The 22,882-nt window shown below is 39.7% G+C and overlaps 1 protein-coding gene across 3 annotated transcripts in view; it reads left to right on the top strand.

Moving 5' to 3' along the window:
* The window catches only part of IL1RAPL2 (interleukin 1 receptor accessory protein like 2), a 349,582-nt gene that overhangs the window by 4,795 nt on the left and 321,905 nt on the right, over positions 1-22,882 (top strand). For all 3 annotated transcript variants that reach the window (XM_051630650.1, XM_051630651.1, XM_051630649.1), the window contains exon 2: positions 6,398-6,498. In XM_051630650.1, the coding sequence (XP_051486610.1) occupies positions 6,417-6,498 (82 nt within the window). In that variant the 5' untranslated portion in view covers positions 6,398-6,416. The remainder of the gene's footprint in view (positions 1-6,397; positions 6,499-22,882) is intronic.

The raw sequence follows: 22,882 nt of genomic DNA, 5'->3' as shown, positions 1-22,882 counted from the left end.
GGTCCTGGAGAGAGGACCATTTTAAGACCCTGTAATAGCAGTTTGTGTATAAAAGCAGGGAATATTTCAGCATGCAGATGGCAGCCCAGTCTAAAATCTAGTTCTGTTTTGTGCTGAGCACCTCTAATGAGCCTTGAGGAACAGGAGGGGAAAGAGAGAAGTAGTGTGGGGGAAGAGGAGGGATATGCTCTCTTTCACGACTGAGACATCTCTTTGAACAGTCTCTCTCTCAGTTTTTAATAGCTTTTCCACAAAAGCTGCTTGGGGAGCAAGGTTGGTATGAGTATGAAAGAAGCAAAGCATCTAATATTTTGGCTTAATTATGCTCTTGTGTAGGCTGCTGTGAATTGGACAGACTTCCTTATTGGTGTAAGAACAGTGAGTGAGTTTTGAAATTGGTGTGGGTGAGAATGGACTTTTCGCATCTCTTTTAATCTGAAATGTCTTCTCCTTTTGTGATTGAGGCTGTCTAGAGAGACCTGTGATCATTGGCAAGATCATCTAAAGCACTTGGAGGAAAAGGCTGTGACCTGGGCAGTGGTGTTTGCTCTGGGCATCAGCAACTGTAGAGCTGGAGTCAGGTGAAACCATGGTTTTTCTGAAATGTACGGGGTTTAGCAGTGACTCTGAAGCCCAAGAACTTGCTTTTTTTACCCCGGAGGACTGAAAAGCAGGGTTCAGAGTCCTTTTTTCCTGAGTGGAGCTCCTTTTCGGCTGAGGGTGAGCTGGCCTGGGCTGGGTCTAAGGGACAAGCCTCTGAGTTCATCTTGGCCTAGAAGAAGCCTGGTCTCCTGGGACAGTGCCCAGTGGCCTTCTTGATGTTGGGAAGCATATGTGGTCATCTGTGGCTGGAGCTCCTCTTTTCCCTCACATGGGTGTGATTACTGCTGTGGCTTGCTCTGTTTTGTCAACTGTCTTCTTGTAACTGCATCAGCTCTGGGACTTAGGCTGATTTAGACTGATTCTTAAAATCACTCCCCTTTCCCCAGTACTAGTGTATATGTTTAACTTTCCAAGTGTAAACTCTCTTCACTTTTTATTCTCAGCTGTTTTTTCTCTAATCTTTCAAGTACTTCTGCAAAGTGTTAAGAGGCTAAGCCCCACTCTGTAAACCTAAACTTTCTGGGTCTGACAGTCTCTATGTTGCCTACGGTACTTTGTGTTGCCTGAAGTACAGCATTGATTCAACCACAATCAGCAGAAGTAAATATGTGTAGAATATTAATTGCTCCTACTCTAGGGGAAAAAAAGGCTGTAAATTAATAGATCCATTAGGTTGACCTCATAAACCATGGGGGCTTGAAGTACAGTTGTAATCCTCCTCCCACAACATGTATTTCACTTTGAATGTCTATAAAAGGCCTGGACCACTCAAATTTAAAAACTCTGATATTGGATGAGTGTGTCTGTATATCCTGAGATGTGTAGTTAGAGTATAATGAAGTTGAGGCTGGAACAATAGTTCTCTGTAGAATCCAGGATAGTGCTGAATCAGTACATCATTGGTGGTGCAGCTGGGCATGAGGCTTAAAAATAATAGCTAACTCCCCTGTTCCTTTTTTGTTCCTGTTGTTTCTCCCTACAGTTGCTTTCTACGTTTCTGCAAGTGCAGGAGTTGCTGTAATAAGGGAGGAGTACAACTGAGGGATTTAAAATCCAATTTGAAGCTATAATGAACTTGAATTCTGTGTCAGTGTGTGTCTTAGGGAATTGAGGTCAATATGTGGTGTGTGCTGATAGTACTTGATCTGCTAATCAGTGCTGAGTAATTCTAGTTCTCTGGGTTCATGATTCTGTTGAGATGGGCCGCTTGGGTTGTTGACTAATTTTCTTAGTAACAATTTAGATGAGTGCCTCGGCACTAACCTCTCTGGTTAGCATTTTGATTTTGTAGATACTGGAATCTTTCAGGGGATTTTTCCATTTCTCTCTCCTATTATTATTATTTTTTTCCGTAAATTAACACTATGCGGCTACTGGATTGGAAAGTTCTTGCAGGAAAAGGTTCTCTTGTGTTAATGCTCTCACAGGGTTTTCTCTGTACAGGACAAACCACCAGTTTTCTCATAGTATTGAGTCTGATTGCCACTTTAACTTGACTAAAATAACTTCTGCTCTTGGCAGCCAGAAATATTAATGGGAGAAGTTATTGTATGGAGTACACAGTATTTTTCTTTCATGCCTGCTACTGAAGCCCATTTTTTTGTTTTGGCATCATACTGTATGATGCCTTTTGAAGCTTTAAGTTGCTGCTCTTGGTATCTTTATGGTTGCCATTTGAAAGACATTTAGCTTTTTAATGGAAGTGTTACAATCTCTCAAGCAAAACCTCAGTGTTAACACTGAGGGAGTGTTTGCTTCTTCTGAAATAACTCTGAGTTTTCACCCCTTTCATATGACAAAAGATCTGTGAGTTTTACAGTTCTTTTTCTTTTGCACCCAGACACACCCTTTGGAGGAACTGTTACAGATTGATGTTGTGACCTTGTCAGGTGCTCTGTGTATTTAGTGGTGCTTCCCTTTGCTTCCTCAGGACAATACCTTGGTCTTTCTTGTTGTATCACTGTTATGCAGCTGATACACTGTTCAGTCAGTAATAATCTCAGATGTTTTAGATGTTGTCTCGTTGTTGCTGGTTACTTTTAGTTTGCACAACACAGTACTACCAGGTTCTCTCCATCCTTACCTCAGTTCAAAATTTCTTGTAGAATTTCAGCTGAACAAGGGGAATTAGCTGGATGTGAATTTAATTAAGGACCTGAGCCCAGTGGAGCTCATATTCAGCAAGACGGATGCTGAATGCACACTGCCTTGTAGAATTAATGTTCATTGCATATTTAGGCAACTTAAGTGGCTGGTTATGATGGTGAAGATGCACAGTGAATTAGGCAAAATGAAATATTCTTTGCTCATTGAGCAACAGAGCGGAGAATGCTGCATGACCCAAATCAAGTAGAGCTGAAGATTTGTTATTTGAGCTAGCATGCATCTCTGATCTTAAATATTTTTTGTGTTTAAGGTGTCAACAAAAAGGGACTAGTGTCCCTTGTGGATTGTTTCCATTCAGTATATTAGACTGAAAATCTTTGGGCAATAAACAGCTCAAAGCATGCTGTGTTGGCAAAAGAAAAGATGACCTGGGAGAGAGTTCATATTAAAATGAAAAACCTTCAAAAGTGGAGTGGGAACTGGATTGAAAAGAAATAAACAGGAGTTTCCATCTGCATACTGTAAAAACAACTAAAGAGTTACTGTTGCCATTTCATTCTTTGTGTGTGGGGCAAAGCCCCTAATTTATTTCTGAACAACAAAACTTGACAATTGGAAACCACTAAAGAGGTGGGCTGCTGTTTTTAATGAGCATTTTCTGCATTGCAGCTTCTGTGGAGTAACCAGAACCTACAGAACCTCACAGTGTGTCAGCAAATCTCAGTCTGTGCACAGATGTGTGCCTGAGCACACAGATGCACCACTTTTCTTGCTTTCTCTTAAAAATGAACACTGTATAAACAAAGTTTGTGGTAGAAATTAAAGCAAAACTGAATTATATTTGAAGTGGGAACTTGGGAGTCTCAGTGTTGGATTTTGTGCAGAATATTAATGCTCCAGCTTCCTTCTTGTTTCTATGTGCTTTCTTCTAACCTTGTCACTTGAAATTCTTTTGAGTCTGGGAAGCTGTGTGATCTGAAGGTGGGTGCTGAAAGGACAGCAAGCAGTATGTGAGGAAAATGGGACACGGTTTCCCAAGCTTCCCAAAAGAAAGAACTAAGTTTGTCAACACAGGTGAAGGGCATTAGGCAGCATTTGAGAGTCAGGGTTTCTGTTTGAAGAACAGAATTTGTGCCACATCACAGCCTGAGTTTCTAGTCCATCCCACTGTCTGATAAGTGGGTAAGTGGCCCAAAGGAGGGAATTGAGTTACTGGTCCCACTTGGAGGCACGTTGGGAGTCTTGACAGGCTCAAGCCCAGAAATCTCCTGAGCAAAATGTAGTCTTGGTCCTGAACACATACAATCTTCCCTCTTCTGGCTGCTTGGCATTCTTCTGTGGGAAATACATCTTATACTGTACCTTGCGTTCTTTGTCAAATTGTATGTTTTAAAAAAAAATCAGTAATATGGCAGTTTGAACAGCCTTGTTAACTATAGCTGTCTGCTGTCTCAGGCCAGTAACCAGCTGACCCACTGACCACACTGCTGTGACTAATCCTACCTTCTTCTAGATGTCTATGATGCTGAAGATGGCATCTCAAAACACTGGCATGTAGTTTCATGCCAGCTTCAATGTCAGATGTGACAAGCTGAGGCTCTGGGCTAGGCTGTGAATGACTGGGTGGTGTAGTAGTTTCTTGCCCTTTTCTTCTTGTATTTTCCTGATTATTGGAGGTACAGAGACTGACTGCCTTGGTAAGGCCAGAGTTTCAAAAAGCAAAACTCTTATCAATGCTGACAGAACCAAGGATTTTCCCATATCTCTAACATGAATGTTGGCTGGCAGAACTTGCTTTGTTTTTTTAAGTGTATACTCTTTAAGTAATACAGTGTGGCTCGTTTGGGGTGGGGATGAAAAAAGGGAAAGGAGTTACATACTTTGGCTGTAATAACTGAAGGGAGGAAAATAGAGAAAGTAATTTGCAAAGCTACACTTGAAAATCATTCTAGCATAACATCATCATTACAATTATCTGTCAAAAGATTTAGTTCAATTACTTTTTTAAGCTCTCTTGTCAAGATGGCCTTATTTGTTTCAGAATTTTGATACTCCAAGGAGAGGTTAAGGAAGAATGAATACTAATTCTGCTATTAACCACTGTCAGACAGCCTACAGCATGTATTATTTCTTGAAAAATCCGTTAGCATCATTACTGTGGGGATCAATGGGCATAAAGTGCCCATGGGAACATAGAATTCAGTGGGGAAATAATCCATTGCCCATTTATAGCTTGCAGTACAGCAAGGTGAGAGGGGCAAAACTTCAGTTGTAAGTGGTAATTTTGAAATAATTGAATAGTAGCATAATTACCATAATGTAAAAGATTATACACGGTTCCTTACCGTTTCTTCATACAACAGTAGGCTGGTAGTAAAATTATTATTTGATGTAATAAACTCAAATTAAACGGAATCATTTCCAGCAAACTGCAAGACATTGTACCCTCTTGCTAGTTGATCACATTGAGCCAGTGTTCAGAGCTGCAGAGTCTGGGCTGGTCCCAAGTTGAAGGTGCCTCTAAGCGGGCTGGGCAGGTGTGGTACTTTCAGGAGTGATTCTGTTTCGCTGGCTTTTGTTTTGACTACCAGTGCAGGTAGCTTTGTGCAAGTCTGCTTGAAATAAACTGCTATTAAATGTTTGCTTAATTTTTTTGTGCAAGTAGTAATTTCATACTCATTTAGATGACTGTCCTCTTTATCTGAGAATTAAGGTCCTGATCTAAAGTCTGTGTCTGATACAGAGATGAATTCAAGGAGTCTAAATATATCAAGGCACTTCAAGGCATATGACTTCAAGCTAAGCATATATTTGAGGACTATATCTTATAATTAAGCATCTCTTATATAGAGAGAGATAGAGAGATATTTAGGGGTGGGCTTTCCTGATTTCTTTTTAGATTTATTTTACCTGTTTTTAAGTGCAGATAAGGAGCCTCAGTTTGCACTTGCTGTTTCTTCTTGAATGATCTTCTAAATGGAAATAGAATCAGTTCCAGTAATTATATAAAATTAAAAATACAACTTTAAACTGTTTTTCCTTTTTTTTTTTTTTATGTATGCAATATAAAATAGGTAGTAAAGTTCACAGGAGAGACTAATTTTATCTTTTTATAGGAATCTCGAGACTTGAAGTCATTGATTTCTGAATTTTGTTCTGCTATCTTTACCTAATTTTGTAGGAGAAGTCCCTGGAATAGCCCTAATTCATTCTAGGAGATTTTAAAAGATCACCAGTGGAAAATAAGGTTGCTAAGAGAAATTGCTTGAATAACATACTCTTTTTTCCTGAACAATGTGAAGATTTTTTAGCATATGCCCTGTTTGTATGAGACAAAACTAATAATGACCATCAGAGTCTCCATCTTAAATAGCATACAAAAATCCACTGTATTAGACCCACGCTATTTCAAATAAGCAGTTAAATCTTGTGGGTTTTTAAGGCAAAATATTTTCCAAGTGTCATTTAAAAAAACCTCAGTGTTTTTTTGTTATAGTCTGTGATAAATTTTTCATAGTAAGTTACTTTGAACCATTATGTTTTCCTACCTCTGCATAAAAATAAACCCAGAAGTCAGTAGATTAAGACACTGCCCTGTATTGGTTCTTTGAGAAATGTTTAACTTTAGCTGCTGCTTTGTTGTAGTGAAGAGCTGTGATTCAGACTTCATACTATGTTTGCATTTCAGCTGGCACAGAAAGTGAACGATGAAGCCTCTTGTTGTCTTGGTTCTTGTGGTCTGTACTGTAGTCAGCATGAATTTGAAGCTCGTGTCAAAGAGAAATTCTGGTAAGTCACAGAAAAATATTTTTACTTTTGAATCTGGACCTAGTGCTCATGCAATCCAGCATTTTAGATGGCTGCTCTTTGTCTTGTGTTTGTACTTCTGTTTCTTTTCTGCAAAAAAAAAAGTCATCACCAATATGGTTTGCTTACCAGGTGCTACAGGATGAATTTTCTCACTGTAATGTTCTGCTGATGTGGCTTTAAACTGTTTGAAAGTGTCCTGATGTTTTCTTTTATTAAAAAAATTACAAAAAGAAAAGGTTGGACTGATTGAAAACCACAAAGATAATTGTGACTTTGGCATGTTTTTTAATCCAATCTTTTACTCATGGTAGGGGATTTTATTAACTGTGTGTGTGGTTTCTGGTGGGTTTTAAGTCTGGATGATTGTTTTGTATGTCGGAAGGGCATCTTCTAAGAAGTCATGCCAGGCATATGTGAGATCATATATAGGGTGAACTGGAAAAAGCTTTCCTGGGTATATAATCTCTAATTATTCTGGTAGTGGAAGCTGGTGTGAGTTGGTTTATGTTTGCATCTGCTTTTGAAACTCAGTAGTAATAACAGAACACCTCAAGAAAGCCTTAGGGTCCTTCCAGAATAAACAGTTGATCTGAATAGTATTTTGTTGTTTGAGCCTGAAGTGACTTCTATTGCAGGCAGCTCTCTCCCCTCAAAGGGAGTGACTTCATGAGACACTGCCTTTCTTGAGTAAGCTTTGAGTCTGGAAGGACTTTGGGCAGACAAGTAGCTTAGCTGCAGTGTTGCACAGAGTCTGCATAGAAGTAACACGCCTGTGGTTATAGTGTCATTCAGCTGGTAATTTACATTTAATGATACTTTAGTGGTGTTTTATTTTTTTTTAAACTTGCCTTTTTTGACTCTGCAGAATGGTTTGTGTTATTGGCAGCTGTTGACAGTATCAATTCAGGTTGAGTACTGGTGGAAAAAATGCTTTAATATGTTAGACTGCTTACTGCTAAATATAACCCACTAGAGAAGAGCTGGTTCTTTTTCTTTTAATTTGATCAAGTTGGTATATATTGAGTTTAAGATGAAGGGGAAAAATGCATGTGAAGTAAAATTACAGGTTTTTTGCAAGTACATGATCATGTAGTTGGCTTTCACCTTCAATATTCATTTTGTCACACATTCTGATTTTTAAGATGCCGTGCAAAGCAAACTATTGATTTTTCTCTCTTTTTTTCTTTTTCTTTTTCCACTACATTGTGTGTGAAATATATTTCCTGTTTCTGTGATTTCAGCCCTTGGAATAAAATTGATAATTTGACTCTTTTTCTGAAATGGCCTTTAGATATGAAGGACTGTTATTTGATTGCCTGGGGCTTCACTAAATGTTATATATTTGAAGTGACAGATGCTCCAAAGGCTTCTGAACTTTAACTGTTTCTATTGTTGCTTAAGTAGAAGATCAGAGGTAGTGGATGGAAGTAGCCAGAGAAATGCACAAAGACACAATGAGACAATGCTGCTTGACAGGGTGACAGCAGCTGTAGTGTCCTGGTGCTGTAGTTTGAAGGTGTTTTAATTTTTTTATTATTTTTTTTTTTTAAACTGGTGTCTTGATAAGAGTTGGAAGAGGAAAGTAATTGAATGGTTATTTGTGGGCAGCTGTACTGCAGTGTAAACAGCAGGATGGCTGAAAGCAGGAAGACTGTCTTAGCTGCAGATGAGAGCTGAGGCACGGGAGTGGATGGGGTTGCTCAAATGACAGCCTGTGGGCAGGATCTCTGCAGCAGTGTTCTGGGTGGATGCTGTAGTCTTGGGTCTTGCTGGCTGTTAGTATGGGGATGTCTAAGCTGGTGAGCATCCTTAAAAGGGGAAGGAAAATTGTGCAGACAGTTATGTAGAGCTGTGTGAAGCAGTGCACGGAAATTGCTGACACTGATGATAAAGACAGATTTGGGCTACTAGGGCAATAAGCCAGCAAGATCAGGGTATCACTGTCTTTGCTGACGTATGTAGACTGGCATTTTTCCAAGCATGTGTTCCATTACATAGAATTATTGCATGAATGTTCAGAATTGTGATTAGCGTTAAGTACAAGAGCAATTACGAAGCTGAATACCATGTGTGTAATATGACATAATAGAATACATTCTGTTTAAGCAGTAGGGAGAATCTGAATCTAAAGAGAGCTGAGCTGAAGAGGACTTGGAATGGAGCAATGAGAAGGTGCAGTGTTCTCTTCAGGTGGTGCAAAGGCATCACTGAAACTGAGGCAGTCAAAAGGGGAACAGAATGTCCAGAAGGGCATTATCAGTGAAACTGAGGTTCTTAAAGAGAACAGGGGTTTGGCTAGGAAGGCATCTTGAGAAACTGGTGAGAAAAATATATTTGACAAAAATACATCTTCAAAGCCAAGGAATGGAAACCCAAGAGAAGAAAAGTGAGGATGAGAACTCCGAACAGCAAATGCAGACAGTATTCAGAGGCTGGAAAACAGGCAAGAGTCACTGAAGAGAGGTCAGCAGTGAAGGATCTAAGATGTCAAACAGAAGGTGATGAAATGGTGCTTCAGTCGCAAGCATAGAATTAATGTTTGCTGAAAAAACAGTATTCACAGAAGGGGAGAGGAAAACTGAATTAAGAGATTTTTGTCATGTCCTTTGTTACAGATGTAGTTGTCCACATTTCCATTTGGAGAAGACAAGCAGGAATGCATGTGATGGCTGCAGATAGGTTTTAGAGTATCTTGCAATGCTGCAAAAGTGACACAGGAACTTGTAACAAGACAAATTTGTTTGGCTGCTTCTCACTTGAGATATGGTGCCAAAATAATTAAAATGGGCAAGATAATTTAATTAGGCTAGTCAGATTCTTCGTTACAGACAGCAACTTCCAGATGCTTCAAAAGAAATCTGTCATGTCTACAGAGTAATGATTGCTGTTTCTGGTGGGAACAGAACAGTTTGCCTCAAGCATCTGTGTGAATGTAATCTTAAGTTTCATAAGCGTTTCTTCATATTAAGAAGCTTTTTGAAATCTGCAGGTCATCCTTTTTGTCTGCTTTAAGAAGTAAAACTGAGCAAACAACTAATGCTGGTACTGCAGTCTTAGCAATACCCTAGAAAAGGTATTTTACAGGTGGAGGTTATACAAATAAATTGAGGATGTGGAAGCTGCTGGGTTCCCAGCTGGTAGGTGATTTCCTTTAAATCTGGTTAAGTGACTTTTCCCAAGCCCGTTGTATATAGTGCTTTGAATAATCATGGCAGGGAGTAAAAAAACAATTAAAAAATCATTGCATTTTTTTAAGCACAGGATTTTTCAGATTATAGCTTCTGTTTGACTTACTAGACATTAATTCCATTAGTGAATAATTGATGCCACTTTTTCTTGCTGTATTTATTTGCTGAGCTGAAGTGACCTGTCTCAGCATGCTCCAATCTTGTGTGGAGGAGCACAGGCAGACATTCCCAAGGTTTCTATGAGGCTGCAGAGCTGGTAGTAGTCTTTCTGCAGGTTTACAGGGCTTAATTAGCTAGGCCTGGCACTGGTATGTCCTCCAAGCTGCAGAGCCAGGGTCTTGTGTCTTCTTCTCTGTAGTGTGTCAGATAGATGTGCTTTGCAATTCTGGCCTTCCTTCTTCTCCTCTTTATCTTGGGGCCACCCACATGGCAGTCATATGCAGAGGAGCAAGTGCATCTCTGATCCCTCTCCCAGCCTGTCACCCTCTGTCTGCATCCAAGTTTGAAACCAATGGTTAGCGAGAGGGAGTGACTTGGCATCATACCTAGCTGTGTATGGGCACAGCCAAATTGTCTTAAATTCTCTCATTGATGTTGTAGTGATTGGGACACAGTGCTTTTGCAGATTGATTTAAGACACATTGGCTTGGTATTTCATGCCTTTTAAATGTCATGCGATGACTTTACTGTGGCTTACTATAGATGTTTCAGACCTTTGCTTTCCTACTAGTTGTCACTGCTCTAGGCTAGGATTTCTCTCTGCTTCCTTCTGTGAAGCTCAGTCTTCCTGTGTTGTTGTCTGATCACTTTGACCACGGAAACGGTGATGTACGTGAAAGTGGAGGTGTTTGGACTTCTGAGGTGACTTGAGGATTTGTGCCTGGAGTGGGATATCTTGGAGGGGCCTAACTCTTAGAAGTCCATTGCTACTGCTGGAGTGGGCTCCTAGAGGAGCTGCAGGGTGAGCAGTCAGAGTTGCCATTTTGCTTTTTGTTGCAATTGGATCTGCCTGAAGAGCTGACTTCTGTCCCTCATGTAAAAGGCATGGCTGAGAGCTCTCCTAGTTTGAGATATGGGTGGTGCAAAAGAGGCTTTCAGCTTTTGCTTCCTGCAAATAATGTGCGCACATAGACGAAGTGGAAGCTTGGAAACACTAATCAGTGCACGCTTTTCTCTTACTTTTCCAGAAGATAAGTGAATCACAACTCTAGCAAACAAAAAAGTTGGAATCATCATTGTTCTTAGCTGTCCTCAGTGCAGGGATGTGCAGTCCCTCTTGCATGCGACTGTGTCTGCTCCTGGGTTCGCGGCTGCTCTGCATCTGTTCCGTTTGCATCAGCAGGAAGCCAGGAGCCAGGCTCCTGTGCTCACTCAGGTCTCAGGGGCAAGTGAGCTGTGAGGCACTGGTGTTCTGTACACCTCATCATGGAAGTCTCAGCCTGAGTTTCCTCTCCCTTAGACAGAAAGTGGCGTTGCAGCTAGACAGACCTATCTGGGAGGCAGCTGGCAGCATTTAAACGTTCTGTTTGCTGGTGGGGAGGAAGGAGGTGCATAGGTAAAAGCAAGAGAGAAAATAGTCTTCTGGAGGTTTGGGGTTTTTTCAGTGACCTCAACCTGACAGGGTTTAAATATTGAATTTATTTAAACAAATTTTTAGCCATTACACTTGTTTAAAATGAGTTCATGTATAATTCAAACAATTAAAATATTGAGCCGATACTTAAATATTAAAGCTAGACTCCTTTCCCAAAAGGGAAACCACAGCTGTATCTGAATAAAATAAATGAACACAATTAAATTGTTCCAAGCTGCAGTAAATCACGAAGGTAGGAACTTTAGGGATAGGGGGAAATAAGCAAAGCATGAAAGAAATGTCATTTCCTTGGTCAAAAATCTATAATCTTCCACTTTTGCAGGGGGCATCATGTCAGCTGTTTGGGTAGCTGTTCTATCTCTAGCTGCAGCATTTAAGTTTATTAAAAGTAATGGAACCTCTAGTAGATGTACCAACATTATTGAGAAATCTTCCAGCTCTATGCCTCTAACTGGATAATACTTTTTTTCGTCACCCAAATGAGGCCTTTTAAAATGAAAAAAACTAATGTGTCAACACGTCTTTGTTTTGTTTTCTTTAAGCTCCTAAATTTTAAGAAAGCTCCATTTCAGTATTTCTAGTATGCTCACTCTGAGCATCTGTGTTCTGGGTTGATGTCCTTACTCTGAAAGGGACTGTCCTGAGGGACAGGGTAAGTTTTTCTGGTATGTTTCATTTTGTTCATGAAAATATTTTTTGAAGGTCTGTCTTACATAATGTTCAAGTGAAAGTATAAATAATACAGCCACAGTCTTATCCGTAACAGTCTTCAACCTCAGCATGTTCTCTAATCCTAGACATGAGTGTCTGCTCAGTTTGGGGCATCTGTTGGTGATACAGAAGCTCAGAGGTAACTTGGGGAATATGGATGGACCTATAGGAGCTATTTGGACTCCATGGTGTAATGGCTTAGCTTTGGCTCAACTCCTCACCTAGAACAGTTCTGAAGTGTGCTTGGCTTTTCACAGCATTAATAGGTTTTTAAGGCAGATTTTACAGACTGCTGTATATATTTGAAGGAACACAAATAAAGCTCCTTAACTGAACTAGGTATGAATGTTAAAACACATTCTTGTATCTCTGTCCATTGAATTCAAAGAACTTTTTCTACTTTACTTTCAGAACCTTGCTTGTTGTTTGAAGCGCATTTCAGTTTTAAATTGCTAGACCCTGTGACTCATTGTATCAGAAACTTCTTTTGTGCTTGTTTTTGCCATGAATATAGCTGTGAAAGTCATAAGCAGTAAAATAGTGAGGTAGGAGGAGTTGGGATCACTATGGGAAATAGCAAGTGAAAGGAAAATTAAGATTCATGGTGTGGGTTTTTTTTTTTTTGTTGTTGTTTTTTTTTTTACATTTATGTTTGTAGAATTTTACAAATAATAAAGGAAACATGAGAGGTTTTCCATTTCAGGAGGTGCAGAGTTAAATATTCCAAAGCTGTTGACCTGTGAAGAAGGAAGAAAATTTTTAGTGCAGTGCATATATGTGCAAATGTTAGTATACAGATCTGCTGGAGATTGTTGTGGTACTGTTGTGACTTGCTAAAGTAGAAATGATTGCTTATGTATGAGCTGAAAGCAGAATTGATCTAAGCTGTAGTGTCACCTCTAGAGTGTACATTTTATCACTTTATTAATCTCTAGCCTTTTCAAATCCAATTGACTCTTTCCTACAAGGAGTGTGATTAGTACTAATAATACCTACTGATATGAAAACATACAGTGCTCTGCTGCTGAAGATAGACAATTATAATCTAAGCTTCTGACCTGAGCACTTAGCTTTTCTGAGGCACAGTAACCAGGCTGCCCGTGCCCACCAGCTTCTGCCATCAGTTCCTTTTTGCTTACCCTTCTGATGTGTTTCCTCATTCGAGGCAGGAGCAGAGGCAGTATGAGGGTATTTCTGTTAGCCTGACTTATTTTAAACCTCCTCCACCTTTGAGATTCACAAAACTGTAGCTCTGTTGTACTGCATATGACCTATGGAAACTCACTTCCAGTCACTTGTATTTGAGGACAGTATTTTGACACTTCAAGGTAAGACAGGTGCAGCTGGAGTTAGCATGCTTCTTTGAGGCATCAATATGCCTTTAAAAAGGTATCTACTGAGATATCTGCATCCGTTATTCCAGGTGAGAAATTAAATGATAGTTGAATAAGTAGGAGACTGTTTGATCCAGGCAGCTGAAATCATTGTTCACTGGTTTTTAATGAAGAAACTGAAGGCATTGGCAGTACCTGGCATGAGCCTTTTGTATCTGGCTATCTCATTCCTGTTGCTGTAATGCAGTGGGAGCAATAAGTAACCTGCATCAGACTCTCACTCCTAACCTGATCTACCAGCCCTTCTGGGGAAGGAGGCATCAGGGAAAGTGGTACATGTCAGGGCAAGCCCATGAGACATTCAGGTCCCCTTTCAGTAAACAGGGTTGAAACAGCAGAAGAGAGAGCCTTAAGTTGCCAAATTCCTTTCTAATGTTGGAAGTACAGTATTTTGTATGTCACTGTCGCTTGTCTGGGGGTACATGCTGCTCTTTAGGCATCCAGTAACCATGTGTGCTATTTAAATGTTTGTTAGACCTTGAAACGTGATGACTGTGTTACTCTTTGGACTGTTGGTATTCTAATTGTGCATTGTTACCTTGGCCAGGTTTTTCTTATAGTCTTATGGGACTATTTGGTGTTTTCAGTAACTGTCTGCTACCCTGATGTTTAATGCAAGTACTTTTTGTCTCTAATCTTTGAATCATAGTTATTCCCATTTTACAGATGGTAGAAAATCATCCAGAGATGAAGCAATGTTGAGGTTGCCCAGCACACTGAAGGTGATATGGGGGAATAACACATAAATTAAATGTTTCCTTCTTTTCTGTTATGTACCTAATGCCTTAGGCAAGGATGAGGAAACCAATACTGTCTCCTAGAGAACTTTTCAGGCAAAATAAGTATGTGTATAGAATGTGCTTTTATGTCCGTGAATACATGTGCTAGGGAAAAGTGTTTGTAATTTCTGTTATTTTTCAGTGGAAGATGGTATAAGATGTCTGCTAAAAATGGCGAAGGAAGAGAGAGAGATTCTGCTATACTAGGTTTTATGCACTAGTTTTAGGCTAAGATCTTTTGCTGATGAAGGTTACAAGTCTGTTGTTTGTATTGGCTGTGAGCTGTCCTCCCTGTGTATGGTGTGGGACACGGGACAAAAAACACTTAAGAGTGTAAAATGCCATATGGACCTGAGGGGATATGAGCCTTGGAGATGCCAATTAAGTTTCTTGGGTAACCAAGTTTATAGAAACCTGTGTATATACTTACTCCTCTGACCTGAAAGAACATTTGTTGATCATAAACTGCGGTGACTCTGCATTTGAGCCACTCTGGGCTCCATCTGTGCTTACTGAGTAGCTGCCTTTAGATTTTTAGCAATAGCAGGAACTGGAGTTCTGTCATCAGATGTGTGAATAGCTTAAAAAATCTTAATCCAAGGACGCCTTAGAGTATAGTCTAACCAGTTGTTCATGTTTGTTTAAAGAAATGCTGGTCCTTTCATCCCACTGTAAAAATATGTATAAAAATTGAGTGCAAAATTGTTTCACGGGTATTGTTTTTAATTTTATTTTTTATTATTTGAGTGAATGGATTTTGTGGTATGTTGAAGGTAGAATTGACTTGGTATTTGTGAAGACTGATGCTAATATAACTGATCAGGTTCTTCACAAGAAAACAGGATTTATTTTCTTGGATTTAAGCATTATGTTTCTGTTTTGCTGATGCCCTCTGTTATGCTGAGGTTATTTGGATCAATGTGCAGAGCCACTTCATGCATGCTTTTGCTCTCTTACATGTTCCGCAAAATATATATGTGTGTGGGCACGGAAGGGGAAGAGTAATGTGAGATATAATCATTCCAGTGTCTTTGAGCTAATGGCAAAATGCTACTTAATGTGATTATATTTCTGAATAGGGCTCGTCAGAATTTCTTTTACAGTGACACAAGTTCATTTGGAACAAGAAATTCCCTGAGATGGATACATCTAATAAGCAAGAGAAAACTGCTGAAACATGAATCAAAGGCAGGATTATTCCCAGGTGTGTTCAAGGGTTGTAGCTGAAAACTGCTGGGGCTCTTGATATGAATGTCAGATGAAGATGCTGGTAGAGTTTGAGCACATAGTAGTGGTCAGGACCCTACTGTTTCTGGGATTCCTTGCTGAGAAACAGTTGGCCATGTCAAATTTCTTGAGTTGCCTGCAGAGGAGGTCTGAAAACGGAAAAAGTGAGAGCACTTTTGTGCAGCCAGGTCACCCTGCAGGCTTCCTCACCTCCCAGGTTGGAGGTGGATCTGTGTCTATCAGCACTGCTTTCTGGCAGAGCTCCTTCGTGAAGGGGACCACCTGCTGGACCTGTTTCTTCCTCACTAGCTGTAGGCTTTTATTGCAGAGGATGCTTTGTTGATAAAATAAACCAATATTAAAGTATTTCTGAAACCAATTTGTTCTGTTACTTGTGTAGAAAAGCAAATTTGAAACTCAAGCTAAGAAAATAGCTGTAGATTTGAGCCCTTGAATCTATCACTTATTTTTGAAGTGACCTTGGAAATCTTGTCCCATTATATAAAGCTGGAGAGTTGTGAATAACAGTGTGGTTTTAGACAATCAAAAATAAGGAAAGAAGTGGCGATGTGTATCACTAATGACATTTTGGATGTGATATTTCCATCCAAAATGACATCTGTAATTTTAGGCAAATCAGGGGACTACAGTAGAAACTGCACTTAGGAGTGGGGTGGCTCAGCTTTATTGGAGCAGATTGAAAGCTCAACCTGATGTAGGTCAACATAATTCCTATTCACTCTGACTTTGCATCATATTATTTACAGCATTATGATTTTTTTCATCTGGATTGGATGATTAAATTTGCTCTTTACCATTCAGTGTTCATTGCAAATGGTTTTGTTCCAACTGCAAAACATGCCTGTGACTTAGTGCATGAGAGATGAAACCTAAATCCAGCCACCTGGGATGCCTGGCTGCAACTGTTGTGGACCTTACACAGGGAAAATGTAAAGCTTGGCTGATGAAGAAAGGATGTTTATTAAATCCTGTTTTAGAAACGTCTACAAATGAACAGCTCAATTTGCCATCCTTCATAAAGAGCTGTGATTGATGGCTTTCTCTGAAGGACACATATTCCATGTGAACAGTTGGTTGCCCAGCATGCTTTCATGTGAAGTCTGTTGCAGAATGTGTCACCAACTCACTTCATCTTGTAGTGAGGAAGACTGTGCTATAGTAATTAGTTGCTGTCTTATGGAACTATTTGCTTCCCCCTCCCTGCCCAAGAGGTAAAATGCTGGGTACCTTGGTCTTGAGAACTTAAAAAATACGAATTCCACAATGTGGTTGTAGAATGTCTTGATAATGTCAAACCAAGTTGAAATGTTACATTTAATCTCATATTGGTGTGTGAAAACGAGCATCCTCAAGGGAAGCAAGTGTTTGGTTTGCTGGGGGCTGCTGGGTAAAAGCTCTCTTATAATAGTTTCCCTGTGATGATAGGAGTTGGCATGTTTTTCAGGTTCATGAAAGACAAGTGCATCCTTTCCTGCACTTAAGGATGCCCTTTCAGAATCATGATATGTAATATACTTGTAAAAATCAGACATCCTTTAGTGGTTTTATTGTGGACATGAAAGTTGTGCATTATCAGTGTAATTACTGAGATAATGTAATACTCATTCTATGCTTTACTACAGCACTTTCCAACAGGGAGCTGTAAAAGATAATTTTGAACTCCTTAAACTTTGTTTAGGTTATTAAGAAATATTTTTTTAGTGGCCAAAGAGGGAATTTTATTTTTGCATAATGGAATAGTCCCTTAAAGCTCACCTTTTAAAATTACCTTAGTCAGATAAGGGAAGAGATGGGAGCAGTCAGTCATCTTGCTAAGTGTTCAGTGATCCTTGAGCATGCACCATCCATGGCTGGTGATCCTCAGCTGTGGAGCTGTGTGGCATTTGTGACAATGTCGGATTTTTCCAAATGACTGGGAGATGTGAGGGAATAAAACCATCAAAGGTCTTCTGTAAGCATGGTACTGGCTTTTACAGGCCATTCTTCAAGATATTTTTGAAAGTATCTTAGTGCTCCAAACAGTCTAGAGTGAGGGAGAGGGCACAACAGGGTGTTGTACCCTGTCTCAGCTGCATTGGGAACCCACAGGGCAGCCCCTTCTCAGGGTGGTCCCAGCATGTGTCCCACACACAGGGTTTGGTTTCTATGGAACTCAACTGTGCTGTGTCATGTTCCTCTTTTTTATTTTATTTTTTGAGAAACTTTCTTTGGAATAGCATACACCATAATATGCCAGGAGAATTAACCACAGGAAGCTTCTATGTAGAGTGAGAAAGAAGCTCATTAATTGCTTAAAAATTAGGCAGCCTCCATCTGAGTAATCGGTGCTGGCTGGCCTTCCTCAGTCTAAGAAGTAGCTCATTAGCAGAATACACACAGATGGTACTGTGCTCTAAGGTGTTTAAAATACACAGGCAGAGAGCTGTATTAATAAGGCAAACCTGTCCTTAGTTTCTATGACAGAGTTTGCTACAAGCAGCAGAGGGAACAATGTCATTTTGTAAATATTAGGTAAATGCATTTCCATAAATGTATTTAGTTTTCACATTTTTCTACAGATAACTGATTATGATAAATACTCAAAGCAGTTTACTGTTTCTGGAAATGTTATATTGCAAGAATGGACATACAATAACTGCTTTGTTTGTTCAGCACCTAATTTACCCATATAATTGCCTAGAGGGAGAGATGTATTCAGAGCCGAGTTTTTATTTGGAATATATATAGTTTTTTGGGTTTTTTTGTTGTTAATTCTTCTGAAGTTTTTCTGTATGTAAAAATTTATTCCAAATAGGACTTTTTCTGAATGAGTAGAGTTCCTTCTGCAAATGCCAGTGAATAGTGAAACAAGAAATTATTCACTCCAGGGTAGAAAGGAGATGTGGAGCCTGGAGCCCCCAGCACTGCTGGGAAGAAAGAGCCCCTGCAGCAGGTGAGCAGGGGCTGAGTGGGGGCACTGCTGGCTCCTTCCTGACAAACCTGCCAGTGCAGCCACAGAGAGGTACTGCCCTGGGTCTCCTGAATTCAGAGATGTAGGGTAAAGTCAGAGGTGGTGATAATCATGGCTTCATTTTCAAATGGCAGTGTCACCTTCTGCTCATGTGTCTCACTGAGTGGAGAGCTGCTCTATCCCTCCTTTGGGCAGACTGTCTTTTGCCTGAGCAGGGTCTGAGCCCATTTTATAATTACTATTCCCCATTAGTGCACTTAGCTATGAGCAGTGAGACTCTCTTTCCTCACCCCATCTGTGAATTCATATGTATATTTGCTTTCCTGTTTAAGAGACTTTTACCATTAAGACTGGACTTGGGGAGAAAAGGGCTCCCTCAGATAGTCATTGGTCCCCAGTCAGAGTTTGGTCTCCAATGTAGTTACACTTTGTTTAGAGCTGCTTTTCCCATCAATTCTTGCATGTCTTTGTCATGAACGGTGATAAATTCTTTCTAATGAAAGGTTGTAATGTTTCCCTTGCTCATTCTCTGCAAACTTGGTGCATTTCACACCTTCCTTTGGGGGGTTTGATAGAGCTGCTAGTTACAACTTTCTGCTGCACATTTTTTTTCCAAATATTCGACAGAGCTCTTTGTTGCATTTTCAACAGATATAATTTACATTGTTGCTTCACTGTCGTTAATTTCTTGTAGATTGTATGTCTGTTATCTAGGAGTATGTTTGTTGTTGAGAAGAATGGTTCCACTTTGGTTTGGTTATTCTTTGTGTTGTGTCTATGCAAGTTACAGTGCCATTTTGTTACAACTTGTTGAGTTAATGTTTGTTTTTGTGGAGTGTGTTTTAAAAATATTAGCCTGGACGAGGTAACTCAGGAACAGATGTAGTCTGTGAAGGATGTTTTAATAGTTACTATGTTGCTACACAAGTGTTTTGAATGATGCTGATCCTTGCTGAGGTAGATGACTAGTTAGTTTAAGTCCTGATTTGGGCTTAGGTTCAATCCTTGGTAATGTCCACTGTTTCCCCAGCCTTCACTGGAGGGAGCAGAACTATTTATGAAACAAGGTTTATTTTGTGGAACTCATATTTGAACCTGAAAAATTTGAAATAACTGGAATATGTTTACTGCCCCAAGGCAGAGGGATTCAATATTTCCAAGGTCATTTAAGGATGGCTGCAAGTAGAAATGCAATTTAATGGTATATTGAGAGATGAGAGGATGGGATAGATATCACGCAGAGGAATTTGGGAAGGTTTTTTGCAAGGGTATGTGTAAAAGACTAAGGCTTTAGGAGAAAACTCTTTAAAATATTTGATTATAGATTTGGCTTGATGGGAAAGTGGGGAGGGTTTGAAAAAGAATGGGAAATCATGAAGTGATATGATTTCCAAGGAAATTTCAGGAATTTGGTGGCAGTAGAGTCCCATAAGCTGTTCAAAGGTGGCAGTGTATGCAGACCTGGGAGCGAGTAGGGCTTTTAAGTGAAAGTGTTGAAGAAGAAAGAGCAGTACTTCATTTTAGCTTTCAAATTACAGGGTATTTTGATAGGGTTTACTAGTAACCCTAGGCTGTGTTTTCTTTCTCCTGCTGTAAAGCTATTGAATTTGGTGGAATTAAACTAGGAATTAACAAACATGACTGTGTAGCAGTGGGGCTGTTTCTCCTTTCTGTGTGCCAAGCTTCTGCTTATTTGGTGTGATTCTGCAAAAACATCCATTGATTTCAGTTATTCAGAAGCCAATTACCTCGTAACCCACAGGATCAAGCAGCAGAGCTGCTTATTTAGCCTATAACAACACAGTTCTTATTATAGTGCCCAGTTGTGTTGGCACTTGCTGCAGGGAACCTCCCATTGACCCTGCCTGCAGGATGGCTGCAGAGCAGCTCCCTGCACACATATCCTGCCTCTAGATTGTGACTATTGTACATGCAAATGGACAGCAATTACCGTTTAAGTAATAAGTACTTAGTGGATGTTTGTACTCTGTAATTTTTTTTAAGCATTTTGAAGTTGGAATTTCACTGCTGGTGTGATTTGATGTGTGCCACAAATTTCTGAGGTGGGAATACATGCAGGAGGAAACCAAATTATCATTGGAAGTAGAGTCTGACAGCTCCCTCTCCTTCTTCTACCTCAGGCATTGCAATGGATAAGTGGAGAGAGAAGTATGAATGTATCACAATAAATCGCTAGGAAGATTTTTTTTGCCTTTTGTAGGTAGTATCATGATGAAAACTGCACTGCAGTGGATTTTGTAGGGACCTGGCTCTTAATTAAAATAAAAGTCAAGCTGATCAGTATGGTAGGTGTAGTAGCAGAAATTCACTTAGAATAATACCTTAGCTGTAGTTTGATTAAACAATCAACAAAAAGTTTAGTGCAGGCTGAATTCAGCCATGCTGTGCAGATCCCTTCAGTGCATCCACTTGAAAAGGCCCTTTAATGCTAATCCATTTGGATACCACAATATTGTTTCCAAATACAAAATCTGAATTTTAATTGAAGCTTTGTAGCCCACAAGAGGAAAGTAATACATCACAACTCTGATTTCAAAGACAAATCCTTTGGGGGCAACTCCCAGTTGCAATTGTTCAAGCATCTTTAAGATTCCCAGAAGCAAATCAATAAATTTTGCATTTTGCAACAATGTTTGGAAAACTTCTCAGTTAGATATGGTGTAAAGAAACAAAGATGTGGTGCTCTCTATCTGAGCTTTGCCCATGAAACTGCCTTTGCACCTGGAAAGCTAAATGAAATTTTAAGACAGAAGTTGACTGTACCAGTAAGCAGCTATCTTCTGTCAAGTGCATGTGGTGATAAAATTACCTCTGAGGTTGAAATTGTTGACTCATTTAAACTACGTTCTCATGAACTGGCTTTATCTTTCTTCTATATTTGACTAGAGCTCTTGAATGCTTTAACTCTATAAAGGACCAGGATTATTTCAGTAGTGCTAACTAGAGGGCCACATCCTGTCCTAAAGTGCTTATTTGAACTTACAGTACTAATGATAAAATACTAACATCTCAGAACGTTGATTAAGATTACTTAGAGACATTGGGATCACTTTGTACAGAAGAGCAGAAATGTTGCAATTCCTGAGAGGGCTGTTTTTTACGATTCAGAAACAACTATTTTACTGATACTATTTGTGATTAGCTTTTAATGGGCTGTGAGCCGGGTACCATTCTCCAGCACTTGCCTGGCTGAACACACAAATTAACTTCTTTCTGCAAGAAAAGACATGGGATTCTCTGACCATATGTTTAGTGGCCATCTCCATCCTGTCCTGTTTGATTGGAAGCTGCAGCTATATTTATAATATGTATATACATGTGAAGGTACTTCTTTGAGGGAAACATCTTGTTGGGATGGAAGATCCAGTGCTGTGTAATTAGTATTTATGCATTAGTTCTTGGAGCATTATGGTTGGATGTGGCTTCTCTGTCTCCCTGTATAAGGCAAAAGCAGGAATACTCTTACATAGCTAGAACAAACTGGTTTTGTTTTGAATAAATTCATTGTGCTCACACATCAGTGTGTGAAAGATGTCCCTGCCAAAAAAGCTGTTGGTGAGTTGTCAGGAGGAATAACAGGCTGAAGATATCCATTGTCTCCCATCATTGCTGTAGCTATGAGGAACCAACGAAGGTCACCAACAGATCTTTGCCAGGTATCTTCCTCAGGGCAAACGTTGAGACCGAAGCTGCAGAACAGTCTTCTAGAAGACAAGTTCATTACCTCATTCAAGCTGTTTTGTGTGATCTAAATGGAATAGTCGTGGGAACAGAGGTTTTAAATAGGATGTGGGAAATTCAGGTTCATGCTTTCTGGAATTGCAGAAACATATTTTTCTGTTATATTCTGCTGTAAATTATCTTTCTGCATTTAGTAATTTAGTCTATGTTCGGTTACATCTTTCACAGTTGGACTTCAAATTCATGTAGTTTGTGTTGGTAGCTGGCAAATATGGCAGCCTCCTACAGATAGGAAAGGACCCCAAAAGCAGGAAGCATTGGAAGAGGGTAGATTTAGGTTACACATTAGGAAGAAATTCTTCACTGAGGATGGTGAGACACTGGCACAGGTTGTCCAGGGAATTTGTGGTTGCCCCATTCCTGGAAGTGTTCAAGGGCAGGTTGGATGGGGTTTGGAGCAACCTGTTCTAGTGGGAGGTGTCCCTGCCCATGCAGGGGGGGTCACAACTAGATGATCTTTGAGGTTCCTTCCAACCCAAACCATTCTATGATACTTTGAAGTCCTGGGCGAGACTGCAAAATGTGGCTGCTTTCTGCCATAGTCTTTGGTGGCACATTCACGTATTACTACTCTCAGATGCTATTCCAAAAGCACCAGCAATGTGTTCTTTTGGGCTGTTAACTTTTATGTCTCTCCATACTGACAACAGTTCATCAAGTCACACATACAAACCAGAAAAAAAAGGGTAAAGAAAAAAAAGGTGTATTTTTAATGCAGCTGATTTAAAAATGTCAAA

The sequence above is a fragment of the Apus apus genome, chromosome 12, assembly GCF_020740795.1.
Source record: "Apus apus isolate bApuApu2 chromosome 12, bApuApu2.pri.cur, whole genome shotgun sequence".
Classification (NCBI taxonomy): Eukaryota; Metazoa; Chordata; class Aves; order Apodiformes; family Apodidae; genus Apus; species Apus apus.
The sequence above is the reverse complement of the archived record's forward strand: the minus strand, read 5'-3'. Positions and strand labels throughout refer to the sequence as shown.